The sequence below is a fragment of the Clupea harengus genome, chromosome 8 (genome assembly GCF_900700415.2).
Source record: "Clupea harengus chromosome 8, Ch_v2.0.2, whole genome shotgun sequence".
NCBI lineage: Eukaryota > Metazoa > Chordata > Actinopteri > Clupeiformes > Clupeidae > Clupea > Clupea harengus.
Genome location: NC_045159.1, coordinates 6,593,075 through 6,612,702, shown reverse-complemented (window position 1 = coordinate 6,612,702; position 19,628 = coordinate 6,593,075). Strand labels below are relative to the sequence as shown.

The window sequence follows — 19,628 nt, the reverse complement described above, 5'->3', positions numbered from 1 at the left end:
TCACTTGCTCTATTAAGCAGCATGTATGTATATAAAATAATTTCACATCGGTGGACATGGTGTAAACATGGTAATCTTTAATTAAAATCATCGTCATTCAATAGAAACGTACCAAATACAGCAATTCGTCACATTTCTGTCTGAAGAGGAAGTGAATCCTTTCCAAAAGTCTGAAAATGTTCATGCTATGTTCCCCCAGGATGAGGCCACTGCTAGAAGAGCATGTGAGTAGGCCTGCACTGATGTCCTGATGTACCATGCTGTTGTGATGTTCATGTACTGTGCTGCACTGTTCCACAAGCGTTACTGATTACCACCACAGAGAATGATATATGAGTATAAAAAAAATGACAAAAGACAGAAAAAAGAAAAGAGTCCTTACAGTTTAGAGAATATTCTTCACAAATTCATCTGCTAGTAGTCTTGCCAGGTGTGAATTTGTCACAGTTTTGGAGACAACGTATTGGAATTTGGGGTTGTGAATGTGTGAAGAAATCTGTAACTGACAAGGCAATCCTTGAAGTTATGTGGGTTTGCCGCAACCCGACAGACTCAATCAAATTGGGCCCGACCTAATTTATTCCCCCCTGTTGTTTGATCTGCCGAATATAACCTATAACTTCACAGACGGCACAACAGCCATTTCTTAGTACTAGCAAAGAGGACCTATTAGATGACTAGAAGAATACTATTTGCTACATTTGTTTGGTGATTAGGAGTCAAAAAGTATATTTACCTACCTACCCATTTTTATATTTGGATGGTACGGCAAACCAACATATTGGTTGGCAAGGCAGGCTCCAAGTCTTATGATCAAACTCACTGCACTCTTACCGTCAACCCCACCTTCATGAGCCGACTGAATAGTTTAAAAATGTCAAACTAAGGTAAGAGGTTCATGTGATAGATCTCACACATCTTTAAGCCAAACATTTATACAACTGTTTCCAGACACATGTGCAACATCTGGTTCCGCAAGCTCATAGACTGAGAGACACGGTGAAGGAAAAAAAAAGGCACTTGAGTCTATTAACATATCAATGCCCTGGATAAGTTGGTATACAAACTGTACAGTACGCTATATTATTTATGATCAACAAGATCAAAGGCCATCTTCAGAAGAGATGTCCAGGTAGTAGATTAGGAATCCTTAATATCTCCAGCCCAATTCTTTGGTACATGAATAATTAAAATGTCTGATTTAGCTGAATTTAGTTAATCTGTTCATTTAAAACAGGTCTGCAGTAAGAACTACACGCACATTATCACAAAATAATTGACTGCATAGTTTAAAGCTTTCTTCATGTAATCAATGATATCTGTTCTGTCCCAAGAACAACAGAAAAAAAACTAGAACATTCCACCCAACAGGCCATATTGATTGGCCCTGTGATCATTGGTATAGTAACGATTTCATAACCACACAGCTTCAACTGTATTGAACCTGTGGCTGATGCAAAAGGGTGGTCATCAAATTGCCTTAGCAGAGAAAATCTTCCATATACCGAGATCACTGAGGTTGGTTTATGGCAGACTGACAGGTGGACAAAAGGAATGACAGTGATATTATCATACTGAACATAACCAAAAACTACAGAGTTGGAATGAAAATAGTAGAGTACAGGACAAAAATGAATCAAAAACTTAATGGAATATAAACCAAGTGATTGGCACAGTCAGTGAGGGCCGGTACATAACCATTACTGCCATTTATGATGATGACTACCATGACAGATGGTATGTTCAACAGTCCAAAAGCACACAGTTCAATGCTACCCTTTTGAAAGGAAATGTAACCAGTATTGAGCCTGTATTTCATGCACTTGCAAAACGTTGCCTTCACTAGTCCGATCTCTGAAATATGAAAATGAAGTGTGGCATTTCACATGCAAAACCACCAATATAAAATGAATGATTCCTTCATGTATATATTACTCTATATACAACATAAAATAGAACATGATTACATATAAGACAAACAAAGGCTGAAACATTATTCTTTAAGACGCACCTCATATGATACCATCATTAAGTTCACATCAAACTTCAGCATCTTTGCAAATTAAAAGCAAAGAGCAGACCCAAAGGCACAGTTTAGAATCCCCGTCACTTCTTGGAGGAAAAAGTCACATTAAGTCCTTAAAGTAAAAAGGCACTAAAATTATACAAATCATTTAAATAATTAACTCTTTAAAAAATAAAAAATGTAAAACATTCACTGATTCCATTTAATTTTGCCCGGAATGTTGTCTTCAGAATTTGGTCATCGGGACAGAAAATGACAGTAATTGTAAACGGACACACACACTTTCTTTCTCCCTTCCACCCACCCCCACACATAGTAAACACAAAATTATGATTGCACTTTAGTTTCTTAACTTCTTTCTCCAGTTTGTCCGTGTTCTGCATTATGGCAGATGTTACTCCACAGTCACAGATTTTGCCAAGTTCCTGGGGCAGTCCACCTGATTAAGGTAAACCACATCATTAGCATCACATGATGAGAGTACCAAACATGAAGAGAATGAAAAAAAAAAAAAAAACACGGCCTACACTAGCAGTCATTTATGGGAACACATATTCAACTCTTAAATCTTTGATCATCAATGACAGTCATACCCGTACATATACTCACACACACTCACTCACACACACACACACACACACATGTACACAAAAACACACAAAAGAAGTTTCAAGAGCTCTGGTGAGGACAGACAAGGAGAATAAGAAGAAGGAATATGAAGAGAGAAAGATAACATTAACAGACAAGGTACGCTGCACCAACAATGTGAGAAGGACGGGGGGGGGGGGGGGGGGGGGGGGGGGGGGGGCACTATTTCAACGTACATCGAATCCTCTGAGCACAGCCAGGTGGAAGGACATGAGCTGCAGGGGGATGACGCTGAGGATGCCCTGTAGGCAGTCCACCGTCTGAGGGACCTCGATGGTCTTATAGGCACACTTGGAGATCTCAGGGTCGTCACGGCAGCATATGATGATGGGTCGCCCCTAAAGACAAAGCCAGAGAAAGGAGAAAAGGTCACACTAGTATAAAAACTACAGGACTACAGGAGTGGACAGCATTTGCAAGTGAGCAGCTCTCTCTGGGTTTGTTTGATAGCTTAATGTGACAGTAAATGCCAGCAACCTTAAGTTCTGCTTATGTTAACAAATAAACGATACATAGGTTTTATCTCGTCTCATAGTGCCATTACTTTGATAATAGTTTTGTGCAGTTGTAGCTTAGCCTATAGCTTGCGGCACAGGTTATGCAAGAAATATGGGTTCACAATGATCATGCTTGCAACAGTAAACAATGCATTTGTGTTTGCCTTTTTGTCTTAGAATGCTTGAAAAGTGTGCATTTAAAAGCCACACTTTAGTTTCTTTCTTGAGTTTTACTTCTTTAGTAATTCTCAAGGTTTCACGTGTCTAAGCAGGACGTCGTCATTCCTTTGATATCCTATGTGTACACAATATAGCCTACACTATATTTGTGTTCATAACATGTCATTGAAACAACGGTAAGTTTCAAATTTGTCTGGTAAAATTAATTCCTTCTGGACACCGGGCCAACAAGAAAAAAATCCTAGTGGAAACCCTGTTCTTTTGTATGTTTTGGAAGGCTCTTACCTGTCTGGCTGTGACCTGCTGCAGTGCGTTGTGGCATTTGGTGTAGCAGGCATCTCTCATGACTACCATGATGACAGGCATGTCCTTATCGATGAGGGCCAGCGGCCCATGCTTCAGCTCCCCAGCCAGGATGCCCTCTGAGTGCATGTAGGTGATCTCCTTTATTTTCTGTCCGGAAGATGAACACGGTCAGGCTAACGCAAAAGCACATCTTATACACATAATGCCACTGTACTTGCAGGTTCTCTTTCCAAGTAGAACATCTGGTATCTTAAAAACTGACTGATCTCAGCCATTATAGTTCTCCAATCACATTACTGACCCTCTGTGGGGAGGACTTCTCATTTCTGCTCTCAAGTCTGACGTGTACATGAACAGGAGATGATGAGGAGATATAAATCATTCGTCAGAGTTGTGACTCACCAGTGCCCCCTCCAGACAGGTGGCGTAGTTGTATCCACGGCCCATGACCAGTAGGGACCTCTGCTGGTACAGCTCCTCTGCCATGCTTTTAATGTGCTCATCTAGAGCCAGGACCTGTTTTATCAGCGCTGTGAACAGCCATTACAGCATGGTGTTATGGACGTAGACGTTACATGGACATGACATTCCTTACTGAAACCTATGGAACATAGGCTCTCAAGCAAGCAGCGTGGTGCTCTGAACAATGTACATGAACTTAGGAAAGTGATCAAGTTTGATTTAAAGACAAGTGATCAAGTTTGATTTAAAGACAAGTGTGGAAGTCTGCAAGTGGCAGTAGGTGGTACGGCGGGGGTGCCAAGAGGCCCTGAGGCTGCGGTGCCCACCTGGAAGCTGGCGCAGGCCACTGATGATCTCCAGCCTCCTCTTCTGCAGAGACAGCCTGTCCTCACTCATCATCAGGGCAAACATGATGAGCGCCACAAACTGACTGGTGTAGGCCTGCGGGGCAAAGCAACACATTTACACGTTTAACACACATAGACCACACACTGTCTCTTACACATGCACACTCCTCTCCATACATTTTATGCTACGGGGAACGGGGAAACAGAATAGTTCTTTTGTTACCAACTATTTCACTATGAACTTTGACTATTCGCTGTGGACTTGCTGGTTCAGCATGAAATAATGTTAAAGGGGTAAGCCTACATTGACACCTTAAACTGGCGTCATTGCAAAGGGATCACCTCTTTTTGCAATGACTGTGCAGATTTCCAAATACAATATCACATCACATACAGTAGCCCCAAATACAGTATTGGATCAGAATAACCCTGTGATTAAATACGTATAGAGATGCTTAATCACGCTCACCGAAACTTAAACTACTTATGTATTAACGGAGCTTGTGTCACTGTTGTACCTTGGTGCTGGCCACTCCAATTTCAGGTCCTGCGTTGATGTGAACACCGCAGTCGGTTTCTCTGGAGATGGAGCTGCCCACTGTGTTGGTCACTCCTACAGTGAGTGCACCACGCCCTTGACAGTACCTTAAAGCCATCAGGGTGTCTGCAGTCTCACCTGAACATTCAACACAACATGGCGGTTACTATGGATAGCATTATCATCATGGCAACACCATTTTCTTATTCATTACAATACCATTAACACAGTATTCTTGTATTTTAATTTATAAAAAAATGTATTCTGTCCGTTAGGGCTGAACGATTAATTGCATTTGCGATTTAATCGCGATATGATAGAACGCGATTTTCTAACCGCAACGTTCGCGATTAAAAACGTGGTCTTAAAAAAAAAAAAAAGATGGTTAATTTTGCACACAGTGTTTAAAAAGTGCATGCCTTGTGTTTATTATGACTTTGTTTAAATTACTTAAATGCACAGTGGCAAAGCCACCGATTTGTTGATCTTGATTCTGTAATAAGCAGTTAAATAAAAATGTAAAATGTGGGAAATAATATTTTACACTAAAAGTATCTAATATTGTGTTGGTCATATTTAAATCATTCATTACGATTTGTTGGGAAAAAAATTTGGATAAAATAAAAAAATCGCATATTAAATCGCAATTACATTATTTTCCCAAATCGTTCAGCCCTACTGTCCGTCAGTTAATACGGTATCTTGGCACAGTTTATTGCAATTAGTGTGGTTGGCTACCAGTGGCTAAACAGCAACAAAAAGACAGGAAACATGGGTGCACATTACTATTTTGTTCTTTAAAGAGAGAATAGATACTGTATGTATCATAGTGCTACAACATGTGAAAATGTTACTTGTTATGAGAAACAGAAACTTCACCATGCAAGCACTTAAGGTCCTACCTGACTGGCTTATGAAGAAACAGACGTCGTCTCTGAACACAGGTGTGATGCGGTCCAGGAAGTCACTGGCCAACTCCACCATGACCGGGAGCTCAGTCAGCTCCTCCAGGATTTGACGCGTCTGCGGAGGGGCAGAGAGATTGAGAAAGACGGACAGACAGAATATAACTCAGGTTCAACAGACAGGTCAAATATACTTGTATAGATAGACAGTGAGAGATCATTCTAGTCTGGGGCTTACCGCCACTCCAGCATGGAAACTGGTCCCACAGCCAATTATGATCAGGCGGCGGCATCGCCTAATTTCCTTCAAATGATCATTTAACCCTCCCAGCACCACTGTGGAAACAAACAAACACACACATACATTATATAATACATATATTCAACTCTTAATGTATATATATTTTTTTTTTGGGCTGTCCCTACTGTTTTTGGATAGTTGTAGTATTGTTGTGTTATATGTTGTTGTTGTGTTGTTTGTTTTCCCTCGTCACACCAACAGGAGAAGCACTCAAAATTTCGTTGTATAAATACAATGACAATAAAGGCTTTTCTATTCTATTCTATTCCCCAAAATATGCCTATTGAATTATTATACATACAGTAAGGAACGAAATGATAGATTAGAGTACATTTTCTCTGAACTTTTCTTGACCATAACAATGACAGAATAATGCTGTATCTTAACTGTGCCCCTATTACTAATGTCTCCAACTGCATGGCACTAAATCTGTCTGACTGACTAAATGACTGAAAGGTCAAAGGTTGCGATCGTCATCGAGGTAAGAGGACACTGAGGGTAGCGTACCTGTATTTGTGTCAAAGCAAATCCGTCCTCTCATTGTGTTGAATACTGACTCAGGCTGCTCAAAAATCTCCTTTTGCATAAAGGCCTTGAAGTTCCCTGAAAAAAAGAAAGAGTAAATCAACACAGAGGCTCTGCCCTCACAGGAAATACCCAGGCTACCTGTACTACACATGGCTTGTCAAAACCCTTTTTCTTCTATGTTTAAGAACAAAGCTACTATTCACCATGAAAACCTCACTAACCTCCCTTTGGAGCATTTCCACAGAAGACTTGAGTGTGAGGGGACAACATTAGCTCCTGTGTGTATCAATGTGTTTTGCCTCGGATCAGTCTAAATGCGTTGCACAGACGCGTTGTTCTACAGTGGGCTCCGACCTTTCATGATCTGCTGCAGCTCCATCTGCAGGGTCTGGATGACCCGGGCGGACTCCTCACCCGCGCATCGGCTCACGCGGTGCAGGGACAGCTTGCCCTCGGCCACCGCGGCAATGTCATCGTCTTCCAGGTACACCACCTTGTTGGTGTGCTCGATGATGGCGCTGAGGAACACACAAATGTGCACGCACACACACACACACACACACACCCATCAAGTCAACTGCTCAGTTTGGTTTCTAATATAAGGTAATGTGCCTTACAGCCCTGTTACTGGGATGAATGGAAAACATAAACACTGAAACAGCCAAAGACAGTGAATGTCTGACAAATAAAAACCTTCAACAAGAAAAATTATCAAACAGATAGTCTTGAAATTATTGTTGACATAAGCACTATTATTGGCTATTAACACTATTAATAAATTAATATTAAGACTATTATTATTACTAATCTTATAATCATAAAGTTGTTTATGGCCAGCAGAGAGCACTGTTGGCTTCAAAGACTTGTCCAAAGACATACAATCAATCCTCTCCACATATTGAGCAGACAAATCTACTATTTTAAGTCCTTTAAAAATATACCATATCAAAATACAAAAGGCTACCATTTTTAAGCAAAAAGTTCATCTTTTCGAACTGACAGTCAGCAAATGCAGTTACACACTGACAAGAAAGAGGAGCAGTTTACTATCAAAACTGGCCCTTAAATATCATCCTCATCTAGATGTTACCTAGATATAGACGCCAAAATAATCAGTCCCTTTTGCTTCTGGGTTACCAAGAAAAACATAACATAAGCTGTCGACGTTGAGTTTTCTTTAATCGAATGATATCCTTTTGATTTAACAAAAAAATCTCTAGAAGCCGTGTATGTGTATAAAAGTGCATGGTGTCTGTCTGAAGTTCCTACCTGGCATCAGAAGCGAAATAGAATTCCACTGCCTTTCTGTCACAGACGGAATGTAGGGATGTGCTGCTGTCAACTCTGTTGCGGAAGTTTTTCTTCGCGATGAAGTCTCCTGGAGGGACACCAGGGCAGATGCAAATGATTCACTATCCGCATGTTTTTATACTTACTCAGGGGGACGACAAAAACAAGGGCAAACCCAGAGCCAGGCAAATCCACATGGGGGTTTACTGAATTATGTTGGCTTTATTTAAACAAACAGCAGATACAATACAGCTACTATATAGCATACCAATAGCTACAGGACTTATAAAGAGGACTGTGCGAAACAGATAAATAGGAAGCAGTGACACACAAACCAGAGCAAAATTCAAAACCCTAGGAAACAAAAGTTTATTTCCTAGAAAATGGGCACTTATATCAGCTAATATCAATAAGATACGGTGATTCTGTTAATCTTATCTTTGCCTGACTGTAATGGCTTGGAAGAATGATGACTTGCACCTTTTCTATCTGAGGGTTCACTCGACGAAGAATAAGACAGCCAGTGCTGTGGCAATGATTATAATAGGTTGTTGTAGGGCACCTTCGCCACTGTCTATTGCTCCTTTGAGCTGTGCTCAACATAAAGAGACACACCTTAGAGTGTGTCGTCCCTCTTGTACCACAGGCTCTACCATGGACACTCAAATTCATAGTGAGAGAATTCAGGGTGTTTTGTAGAACATGTTGGACTTTGTAAAAAACTGACATTGCCAAGCTATTCTGCCATCAGTCTGTCAACTGGTGGACAAATGGTGGACTCAAATAGAGACAACCAATTTGAATTTTCCTAAATATTACCTACACTGATTAATCGTGGTGTATTAATATAAAAGTGTCTAGCTAGCCCACTGTGTTTTTTGCCTGTATCTGGTTTCTAACTGGTTGTACTGGGCCTTTTCAGGTCACTATGGTTACATGGGTTAGCTCAGTTATTGGAGCCCAGCACATCAATTAAGAATGGTAATTCATGTTCTGCATTATATAGTGGCACTCAACACACTCGTGCAATTCATCATCACCCAGACCATGCTTCAAGACCTACTGAATCTCTAAGCTCATTCACTATTGTTATTCATACATAGCACACCTACATGACATTGAACTTCCTCAGATAAGATTAGGAGTATTTACATTCTTCTGAATAGTGACCTTCAAATACCTTTGATATGAGTGAATGAGCAGAACTGACAGCAATACTTCAAAGAGGCAGGGAGCCAAAACCCTCTTAATTTGCACATGTCGTTCTAACAGATCACACAGACCACGTGCCAGACCACATACAATTTGACTGACAAAATGGAAATTATGGAAACTAACTTGAATGTCTGGATTACGCCAACGGCAAAACAAATGTATCCTTCGACGCCCAATGGCATTGAACTTTCACTACACACCTCACTGCTTTGCACCATAGGTAAAGGGAAAACGGCAAACATGGCAACATGGAAAAAGGTAATTCTACGCTGTCATTCAAAGCTGCCACGCCTGATTGAGGTGCTCTGCTGCGTTTTAAGCAAACAGGGGCGGCAAAAAGAAAAAGTATGGCAAACAGGATCCTTGTTGTGTTTTTAGCGACCGGCCAAACGAAGAGCCAAATGAGAGCCAGCTGCTGCTATCCCTCTGTGGGTCTGGCCTTGCAGAGTCCTACCCCACCCAGCTGCGTAGCCCACTGTGTTCTCATTCCCGACGTCATCAGTGACGCGCGGACCATTATTCACCGCAGATTGCGCAACACCAGACGGACCATTCACCATCGAAGTCCCCGGTGGTGATACCACTGGAGTGAAGTCAGACATAGCTAAGATAGAGACTCACCATTGTTGTACTGGATGGGGATCTGGTCCCGGGACAACTCATACTTGCTGCGCACTCCAATCAGCAGAGGACTTCCTCTCCTGAGTTTGGACAGATACAGCAATACAGAAAGATATGGAGAGAAAGAGAGAGAAAGAGAGAGAGACAGAGAATGAGAGAAAGAGAGAGGGAGAGAAGAAAGACAGCGTGAGCTTCTTGTCTATGTGTGATCCTACACAAAAGCATTGCTTTTTTATTAAACACACTTAACAGTTGTACTGAGTGTACAGTGCCAGAGAATGTTTTATGAGTCAGATGTGAAAGTGGAGCTGCGTGAGGTCTCTCCTCCAAATGGACTTCTTCTATCCGTCAAACATCAGAAATACAGCACACAACAGTCTTGCGAAAGAACCCACTAACCCTGACTCATGTTACATGCTACGCTTTAAGGCCATCACTAAAATGATTTAAGAAAAACACTAGTTTGTATACACTTGTAGTTTGCATATTTGAATATACGTTTTAAAATATCAAATAACGCTTAACATACAGATCTCTACAGAACCCATGACCCCTGTGTCTGTAGCATTCACAACCGCAAGTAAACCAGGGCTTCTGAGTCGTGTCTATAGGATGGGGAGGATGCACTAAAACAAAGCTCCCCTGAGACCGCCCTGCAACTTGAGAGCTTGACCTACTTGTCAAGCAATTCCCTTCAAAGATCTACAATAAAACACAAGACACACATGCACATGCGCATTCCCTCTGCCTAGCACATCGGAGTGAGTGCGGTGGGAGACCAAAAGGACCAATCCTCAAGTGCCTAAATTCTTAACTAATAATCTCAGTGAAACAAATGTGCCTAATCCTGTTGTCAATAAAAGATAAACAAAACACGTTTCCATTTAGCCCTTGACAAAGGTCAGAATGTTAAACGCGTGCTTTCTGTAATGTGTTGATAATGTGCGGCTCATCTTGTAGCCTTCACAGGGTGACAGTTGACTGTAGGCAATAAACCACAAAAACGTTAATCTTACAAACCTTGTGGCGATAGCCTCTCCTGGGAAGTGAATGCTTTTGAAAACAAGAGCGAAGGCCCCCTCCTTGGGAGAGAAAAGATCAGTAAAAAAACATGGTAGTAAACAACATGAAGAAATACTGGTGGACCCTTGGTGCGGTTTTGACATTTAATCTGGTATGGACTTTTTTCTATTTCTAGTCAGCTGCTCTGTCAGTGACATATGAAAATGTCCCCATCAACTCATCAGGCAGAAATGTCTATGTGAATGGCTCCTCTGTACAAGAACCACGTATTTATCTTGGCCCTTCCAGATGCCTCAATCTGAGAGCTAGAGCCCACACTCCCGTCCTGCCCCTCTAGAGCAGAGCAGGGCCCCTGTGTGGAGCGAGGGAGAGGGAGAGAGAGAGAGAGAGAGAGAGAGAGGGGAGGCAGGGGGACAGGCGCAAAACATGAAGAACAGAGGTCCACACACTGGGCCCGGGAATAAGAGCCGTCTGTGTGCGAGGTCCACAGCTCCTATCTCCTGCCCCTCCGGCAGCCTTCTCTCTGACTGAACATACACCGTCACGGAGGGAGCAGAGAGTAGGGGGGGAGGGAGTTGGAGAGCCCAGAGCCCCACAAATATACGCATTTCTACTTCACAGACACCACATGTGTGCTTAAGCAACTCACACAAACAAACACACGCAAACACATACACACACACACACACACAACCTCCAGAGGTTGCATCTGTTTCCAATTTAGCCTGAAGGCAAAGCTGGATCCTCAGCTTTCTCCTTGTTCAATTTAAGACACCAATAACTCACTCCCTTATTCTCGTCCTAGAACTCTTCTCTTCATTGCACAGCTCCAGCAGACACACAAACAGAGCGTGGCTCATAAAGGTGTGGCTTCTCTCTTGCTGGGATTTGTGTTGCTGTCGAGTTCTGTTACTGCAGTGACCCAATGGGCTTATGTGACTTACTCTGGGCAACACCCAACAATAAAGATGGTCACTTTCATCACCAGTCTAATATTGTTTAATTATGAGCCCACACTTGACCACAGCATAGAGGAAAATAAGTGACTAAACTTTTTGTCTAGCCTGTGCATATGATTTCCTCCCTTTCTCTCTCTCTCTCTCACACACACACACACACACACACACACACACACACACACACACACACACACACACACACACGCACACGCACACACATGCCAGCAGTCCTGATGCTTACCAGCTGTTGGATTACGCGCTCCACCAGGGTGGAGAAGGACACATAATCGTTCTCCCGGTTGTCATAGAGATACTTGATCAGCTTGGGGATGACCTCTGTGTCGGTGTCAGACTCAAACTCATAGCCTTTGGAATTCTGTCAGAAGGGTGGGACACCACAGTTAAAGTAAAGGCCATTGGCAAAACAAAGGATGTGGTCGCAATGGTTGACATTTTTTGTATACCCTGGAATGAACCAAGCCTTCTGTACCTCTCGCCCACTGAACTGAACATGCTCTCTTTACTGCCAGAAAGACTTTGGACCCCATAATTCATCGGGGCCCCTTGTTACTATGTTACTGCAGTGCACAACAGTCTAACAGTAAATAAAACAGTTAATGAAGTTAAGACCTCTAATGAAATTGACATGTCATTTATTTCTAAACAGAACTAATCACACTAATGAACTGCTTGCTCTGATGCTTTTACAGATCATACTGTCCTACTAGTAAAGATTCATGGAATTACAGTCCAACGACTGTGTACTGAACCTTATGAGACTATACTGGCATATAACATGAAAACATTAAGAAACTTCATTTAATTTATAAATGAGAAACAGACGGGAATGCAAACACCAAGGGAGGCAACCAATCAAACAAAGAAAAACATTTTACTGGTACAACCCTGTTGTCAACACCTAAAATGTCGTTATCTATATCTTATCTTAAATATCTATATCAAACACTTATACATTAGAGTGCAGTTTTCAAGAAGAACGTTGCCTAAGTGATATCAACATGACAAACTTTATATTCTTACCAGGTACTTCCTGAGTTCTTTGTAATTGGTGATTATGCCATTATGTATAACAACAAACTCTGGGGAAAAGCAGAAAGACGCATGAATTAAACACCCAATGTACAACTGCTATATGTCTATATAACTTCATATTATCAGTGGTAAAATTCAGCAAGTTTGTGTTTATTATATGCTACCGCAATATATTTCAGTTCAGTAGCAATAAAGCCAAGCTTTACTTTTTCTAGCTATCATTTTTTTTACATTAAGCCATGTTATTTTGATTCTTTGATTACATAAAACCAAAATCAATACTGTATGGATTATCTACCCCCTCAGAACCCCTTACAACATGAAAATGTCTTCACATTTAAGTGAAAACACACACATTAATGTTGTCATTACACAGTAACAGTGTATGTGTGCTGTTCCAAAGTCCTTTGCGGAACGCATTACATTCATCATTGCTAGTTAGAGGTTTTGGTCGCTGTTGCGTGCCGGAGATGTCAAAAAGGAGGACCATGGTCAAAAAGGGAGGACATGCAACAGTGGGTCGACCACAAGGCTGATAAAACAGACCGGACAAGTTCAGACAAGGTCGGACGAGTAGTCACCCTAGTGCTGAAGGAAGCCTCACAATTCAGTAGAACATTCCAGTTGAACTGACAAACTCACCGTTGTTTTTGTCAGATCGGTGCGGGTGGCTGTTGACAGCACTGGGCTCTCCATGTGTCGCCCAGCGGGTGTGAGCAATGCCAAAGTGTATATCCAGCTCAGCATCCAGGTAGATGGAGTCATTTTCTAAAATTCAGGTCACAATTGGGACATGACATACGTTGCACACCACAAATAAACCAAGTGCATCAGCAACCTAAACAAAAGCATCGCCTGACTTACTGCAGAGAGCTTCATCCAGGGCTGTCACCTTCCCTCTTTTCTTAAACAGGCAAATGCTGCCATTGCCTTCTTTCCTTGGACCATCGACAGCAACACCTGAAAAAAGTAACAGGAAATGAAACACCTCTACACACCACTATCCAAGTTAGTGGCTATGCAGAACACAACGTAATGTAATGATATCAATACTGACTTCTATAAACAATTCAAGTGCTGCAACAACCTGAAATCTGAAATTTTGTGACAATGTAACGTTACAGTTGTTCGGTGATAGTGATACATCTATCTATACATCTATTCGTGTTAATGATATTTTAGCAACTATTACGCTTACCCGCGGAATCATATCCCCGATACTCAAGTCTCTGCAGTCCTTTAACTAGTGTATCAAAGATTTCCTTCCTTGTCCGTGGTACTCGGTAATTCAGGTAAGCAAAAATCCCTGCAGGAGAAAACACACATCTGTAAGTCTGTATTGGCAACCTTGAATGCATGTATGCATAATGCTGAAGAGAACAATTCTTCAATGAAACGAAATGACGTAGCCCATGGCTACAATCAGAATTCGTAACAATGTTCACTTACAAACGACTCATTTAGCACAAAAAGTAACACATCTACCCAACAATGTTCTATTAATGCCTGACACGTTGATAATAGCAGCTAATCAGTTATCAATACCTACGCAACCAAGGCACCAACGTCATTCTGTAACGCTAACGGTACATGCTGTAGTGTAGCTAGGCACGATTTTCCACGAGCTCAATGTGTTAAGATGGGAAGGTTAAAGACCTCTGTCGAAGACACGTCCACCTAGCTAGCCAGTTTAGATTAGACAGTTAATGTTAAGACGTTTGTCGCTGTTAAAAACTACAACTTAATCGAACATTTACCCGGCAAGAGATGACGTTTTTCAACGCGTGGTCTTGGTTACACTGTCAAACCATTATTAGCATTTCATTATCAAACAGCTAGCTATCGATAGCTTGCTTAATTACGTTCGGTAGCTTGTAAATAAAAAGGTAGATTTGAATTAACTAACTCTAGCTAATCAATAGATGTAAATCCTACCATTATAGGATCAGATGATGATACGACAATTAACGTTATGGACATCAAAGCTAGCTAAAGTTACGGCTAATCTAAGCCAGCTGAATGATGTCTGACCACTGCAAAACATAGGATAGATTTCTTACCACACATTATTCAAAGTTCGAAGGTCTTCTTTATTGATATCCCAAAGCGAGAATATAAATATTTGTTAACCTTAGATTTTTCCCCTTGTAAACTACCAAATTACAGTGAAAGAATTAATGCGATGCACAGCCGTCCAACTTTTATAGCAGCTGCTCCACCCCTGGTTTCCAGGGCAACCCCATACCCACCCACCTCCTACTGCGGGAATGAATGGCCCCTTTAAAGCACAGTTCCAACCAACGGGAATGTAAAATTAAACTGTAAGTAAAAGACCTTCAAGGAAATCGCCTAATCAAAACATTTCACGATAGCGTTTATACCACCTCTTACTACAATAAGAGGGAAAGTCTATGAAAAATTTGTCCTGGAAAGAAATTGGACAAATTAATGAACCTGGCTGTGAAAATTCCAATTCACACCAATTAAGGAATGTTCCTAATATTATTTCACTTATAATAATGTGTTTTAGGACACACACTACAATCACAAGGCAAGGACTTCTCTCTCACATGAACCCACATCCTAATGCCCTCTTACACACTCACGTGAGAGGGGCAGCAGCACCATATCACCAAGGGACCATTACCACACTGACAGTAATCAGTTGGCCTACATTCTAAATCCAGAAATGGATCACAATATTATCACTGTGGTTCATTTCCCCTCCAACCCCCTTCCCCCCAGTTTCCTCCCGGTGCACTAGTGGCTGCACTTGCAGTTTGTAAAGTCTATCAAGATTAAGATCGCAGATGACACCTGCTTCCCTCATGTGGCTCCACAGTAGGCATTGTGGTGTCCCTCCGTATCCTGTGCATCATAATCACCCCGGACCTCATAGGAGTAATATCAGCTCCCTAAAAATTAGTTCACAACGGAGGATACTTCCTGCAGCAGCCGAAGAAGTTCAACCAGTCCAAAGCCAGTGCTTTTACACTGCTATCATTGAGTTTATCCTGACTTGCTCCCTCACCATCTGGTACACTACCTCCACCAAAAAAGAAGGACCTGCACAATTCCAGGATCCTGAAGCAAACAGCAAAGATTACAGATTCCACCTGGACAGAAACTTTTTCAAAAACTCCCCTCTGGCAATAGCCTGGGCTCCATCAGAACCAAAACCTCATGCCACAAGAACAGCTTCTCCCTGACTGTAGTTGTCCTAATCAACAAGGCCCAGGTCCCCCACTAACACAGACTCTTGATGCTATCTGATTCTTGAATTATTTTGCACATTGCATTCATTCTTGTCAATTTTCTCATACAGAACATTTATATATATATATAAATATATATATATATATATATCCATATTACTTGTAGTGTATATTTATGAATCTTTTGAGGTAATTTGTCTTTTATGAGGTAATTTGTCTTTTATCTCACTATCTGAACCAAGACAAATTCCTTATATGTGAAAACCTACATGGTAATGAACAGATTCTGATTTAAAGGCAGAGGTAAAGACTTCATCTTGTGTGCTCAAGATTATTATCTAATCCTCCCAAGATAAAAACTTGAGCGCAGACAATTAAAAATAGGACAATTATCATTTCTGACTTGCATGGTGCCTGATGCTGATAAATAGTGCTATGCAAATTACTGGAGGCCACTAGGAGCATTGTCAAAGGAAAGGAGGAACCACACTCCACACATGATGTGAGTATATTTGCCTTTTATTTTTTAAATGTCAGGCTGACAGGTAAAAGTTGCTCACATCTGCTCATACTATGTAGTCAAAACCCACTCAGTTAACAAAACAATCAGCTGATCTGTGAGACAAAGGAATATTAGACAAGTGGCCATGAAAACCGTATGTAGGGTGAACAGGTGTCTCGCTTTGTGTTGTACTGCACAGGATTCTGACCCCCATCTCGTATGTTGAGATAATGTCCCGCATTTTCATTGGTCATTTGATTTTTAATGGTCAGAAATAAGATCACATGGATGAGTGCTAGAGTTTGTACTCTATTTAATGGAGCTACATCAAAAGCAGCAGCCTCGCTCATAGATGCACCATAGCCAAGCTTTCCTAAAAGCCTGACTTTCATCCAGTTGCTGAGATGAGAGCAGTGAAGGCGGTCATCAAGAGGCTGTGATAGCCATCAATCAAACTGTGCAAACGTGGGGCCAGTGAACTCCTCTGCCACGTCACTAAAAACAAGTTTACACTAACTTTGCAGATAAGGTAAAAGCTACCAGGCGATATCATGGCTCGCCATATCTTTTATATAGCAAAAGCTGCAGCCTGTGTTTTATGGCCTAACTGGTGTCCTGTGGAATCGACTACAGGACAAAGTATAGGCCTTGGTGTTCATGAGCCGAAAGACATAATACAAATGTTTCTTATTCAGTTAGACATTATATCAAAGTTTTCGGTTACCTCTCAGCATTGGTAAAATGTCCCTCTTTGTCCCCCACAATCGTCCTACTTGTCACACATTTGGTCTGTTTTCATCTGGTCACCCTAACCGTAGGCCTATGTCAAGTTTAATACGATTTAAAATAGATTTGACATGGTAAAATAACTAAATGCACTATGTTCCTATTGCAGCTGGAAAAAATAATGAAATACATCTGATAAGCTCACGTGTGTGGCCTTGAAATATGCAACACATCAACATTTAGTCATAGTGGCTCAGTTAGCTTGGCAGTACCTGCATCTGAATCATGGGACCGCAGGATTCAATTCTGGTTTGCACAGACAGAATTTTAGCACTTGTCATATAATGGGTATTTGAGTTGAATCCTGCAGTTCCTAAAATGCTAGATGCTGTTCCTGCAGTTCCTCAAATGCTAGATCCTGTTCCTGCAGTTCCTCAAATGCTATGCCAGATTTAGACCAAGATGAATGTATTTTATAATGTTCTATTACACTGCCGTATGGGTTTAGCTATAATGCCAGACTTTGAAATATGCAAGAATGATGTCAATACTTATTGGATGTTTCCAAGTTTGGCATTATAGCGTCCCCATATAGCAGTACAATCAGAAGCCACTGGAAGTACATTCAGTGGCGTAATAATTGTAGGAGTTGATGATTGGTGAATTAGTGTACATGTTGATTTATTATACTGTATATCATGGGAACCTGGTGGATTTTTGCTTTGTTTCAGTTGTGCAGATCTGTTTCTGCTTTAAAGATGGATAACACTTTTCGTGCTTTTTTGACTAGAAGTCTTGAGGGTAAAAAAGAAGGTTGAAATGCTTCTCATCAGCTGACTTAGGCATGTATTTTTATTTGAGATTTATGATGAGGCCAAGAGGTAGAGTTTATATTTGTTCTCTTTTCAGCCGCATTTAAACAAAAAACATTCTGTATTGGTTATGTTTTCCTATAGATCTAAAGAAACTGCACTTAGAACACATTGTAGGTACATTGGCTCTGTCCTCACGCAGGGGTACCAGAACAACGTTGGCTCTGTGGACAGGCACCAAATGTGGGCGCAATTGCGCATTATTGTTAATACTTTTCTCACAAGGGACACCAAGATAATGTTTGTACTTTCCTGACAACAGCACCAGTACAATGTTGGTGATCTCACCTGATTGAATAGGCTTAAACTATTCAACACAACAGCAGATCAATTACGTTGAACACATGGTGTGGTGTCTACCATTGTGGTCCAAATAAAATATAGATTACAAATCAGTCTCATAAAATATACTAAACTATCAATTTGGAACTCTGATTAATAACTGATAAATGAACTTCATAGTTACAACCAAAATGACCACATCATTAGCTAGTAATGGTTGAAAGTCTTTGGAGTAGAGTAGAGGTTGGCAGCATTCACTCTTGTGCAACATTAAATAGACCAGCACATGAAAAGCATTTATTAAAACATTCAGGTAAGGTAAACATTCAATATGTAATCTAACTAGATGTACCATGAACTAATGGTGTGTGTGTGTGTGTATGTATGTGTGTGTGTGTGTGTGTGTGTGTGTGTGTGTGTGTGTGTGTGTATGAGTGAAAGAGCTTTGAGTTTTCTTGCCGTGTGTGTAGCTATGTTAGAGGCCAATTCAAAGTATGTGTATGTGATCCGTGTAGGGTATTGGTGCCAGGGGGGTTAGTTTGCATGCAAGACTTTGCGTCTGTGTAGCATAACATCAACTTAGCAGTGTGGCAAAGCCAACTATCCAATAAAATAACTATGAAAAGCTGTATTTAGCTAACAAGAAATCTTTGGCTGGCCCTCTCGACTCTGTCGTTTAAGGGGAGAATTCGGTGCAGAAGTCATGACTCCATGCACAAAGAGAGAGCTTTAGTGTAGCTGGTCTTCAGGGAGGTGAGTGGTAATGGGAGTAAGAGTGGTAAGAGAAAGAACAAAGGAGAGTTAGAGTCTTGCTCACCAGGTCACAAGCATAGTGCAGGTGATATCGGGGTAACAGATACAGTTACAGGAGGTGATTGGAGGAGTACAGTCCGAGTTCATGATTAAATCACGCAATGAGTCCCAATTGTACCTACAACATATTATTACCAGTTTATTGACTTATATACCTATATATACTGTATGTGTATATATATACCTATATATACAGTGGGGGAAATAAGTATTTGAACCCCTGCCGATTTTGAAAGTTTGGCCACTTGCAAAGAAATGTGTGATCTAAAATTGTAATAGTAGGTGTATTTTAACAGTGAGAAACAGAATATCAACAAAA

At 41.0% G+C, this 19,628-nt stretch overlaps 1 protein-coding gene across 1 annotated transcript; it reads right to left on the bottom strand.

The window, feature by feature from the left end:
• Window positions 1-55: 55 nt before the first annotated feature.
• gfpt2 (glutamine-fructose-6-phosphate transaminase 2) lies at window positions 56-15,173 on the bottom strand. The gene is made up of 19 exons (XM_012835823.3): window positions 14,960-15,173; window positions 14,098-14,205; window positions 13,764-13,859; window positions 13,542-13,667; window positions 12,888-12,946; window positions 12,088-12,222; window positions 10,885-10,946; window positions 9,865-9,944; window positions 8,008-8,116; window positions 7,093-7,256; window positions 6,718-6,813; window positions 6,148-6,245; window positions 5,907-6,027; window positions 4,985-5,142; window positions 4,446-4,560; window positions 4,060-4,187; window positions 3,637-3,804; window positions 2,851-3,012; window positions 56-2,465 (listed from the first exon to the last, which is right to left on the bottom strand). The coding sequence occupies exons 1-19, from the start codon at window positions 14,964-14,966 to the stop codon at window positions 2,421-2,423; spliced, it is 2,037 nt and encodes a 678-aa protein (XP_012691277.1). The 5' UTR covers window positions 14,967-15,173; the 3' UTR covers window positions 56-2,420.
• Between the last annotated feature and the right edge of the window lie 4,455 nt (window positions 15,174-19,628).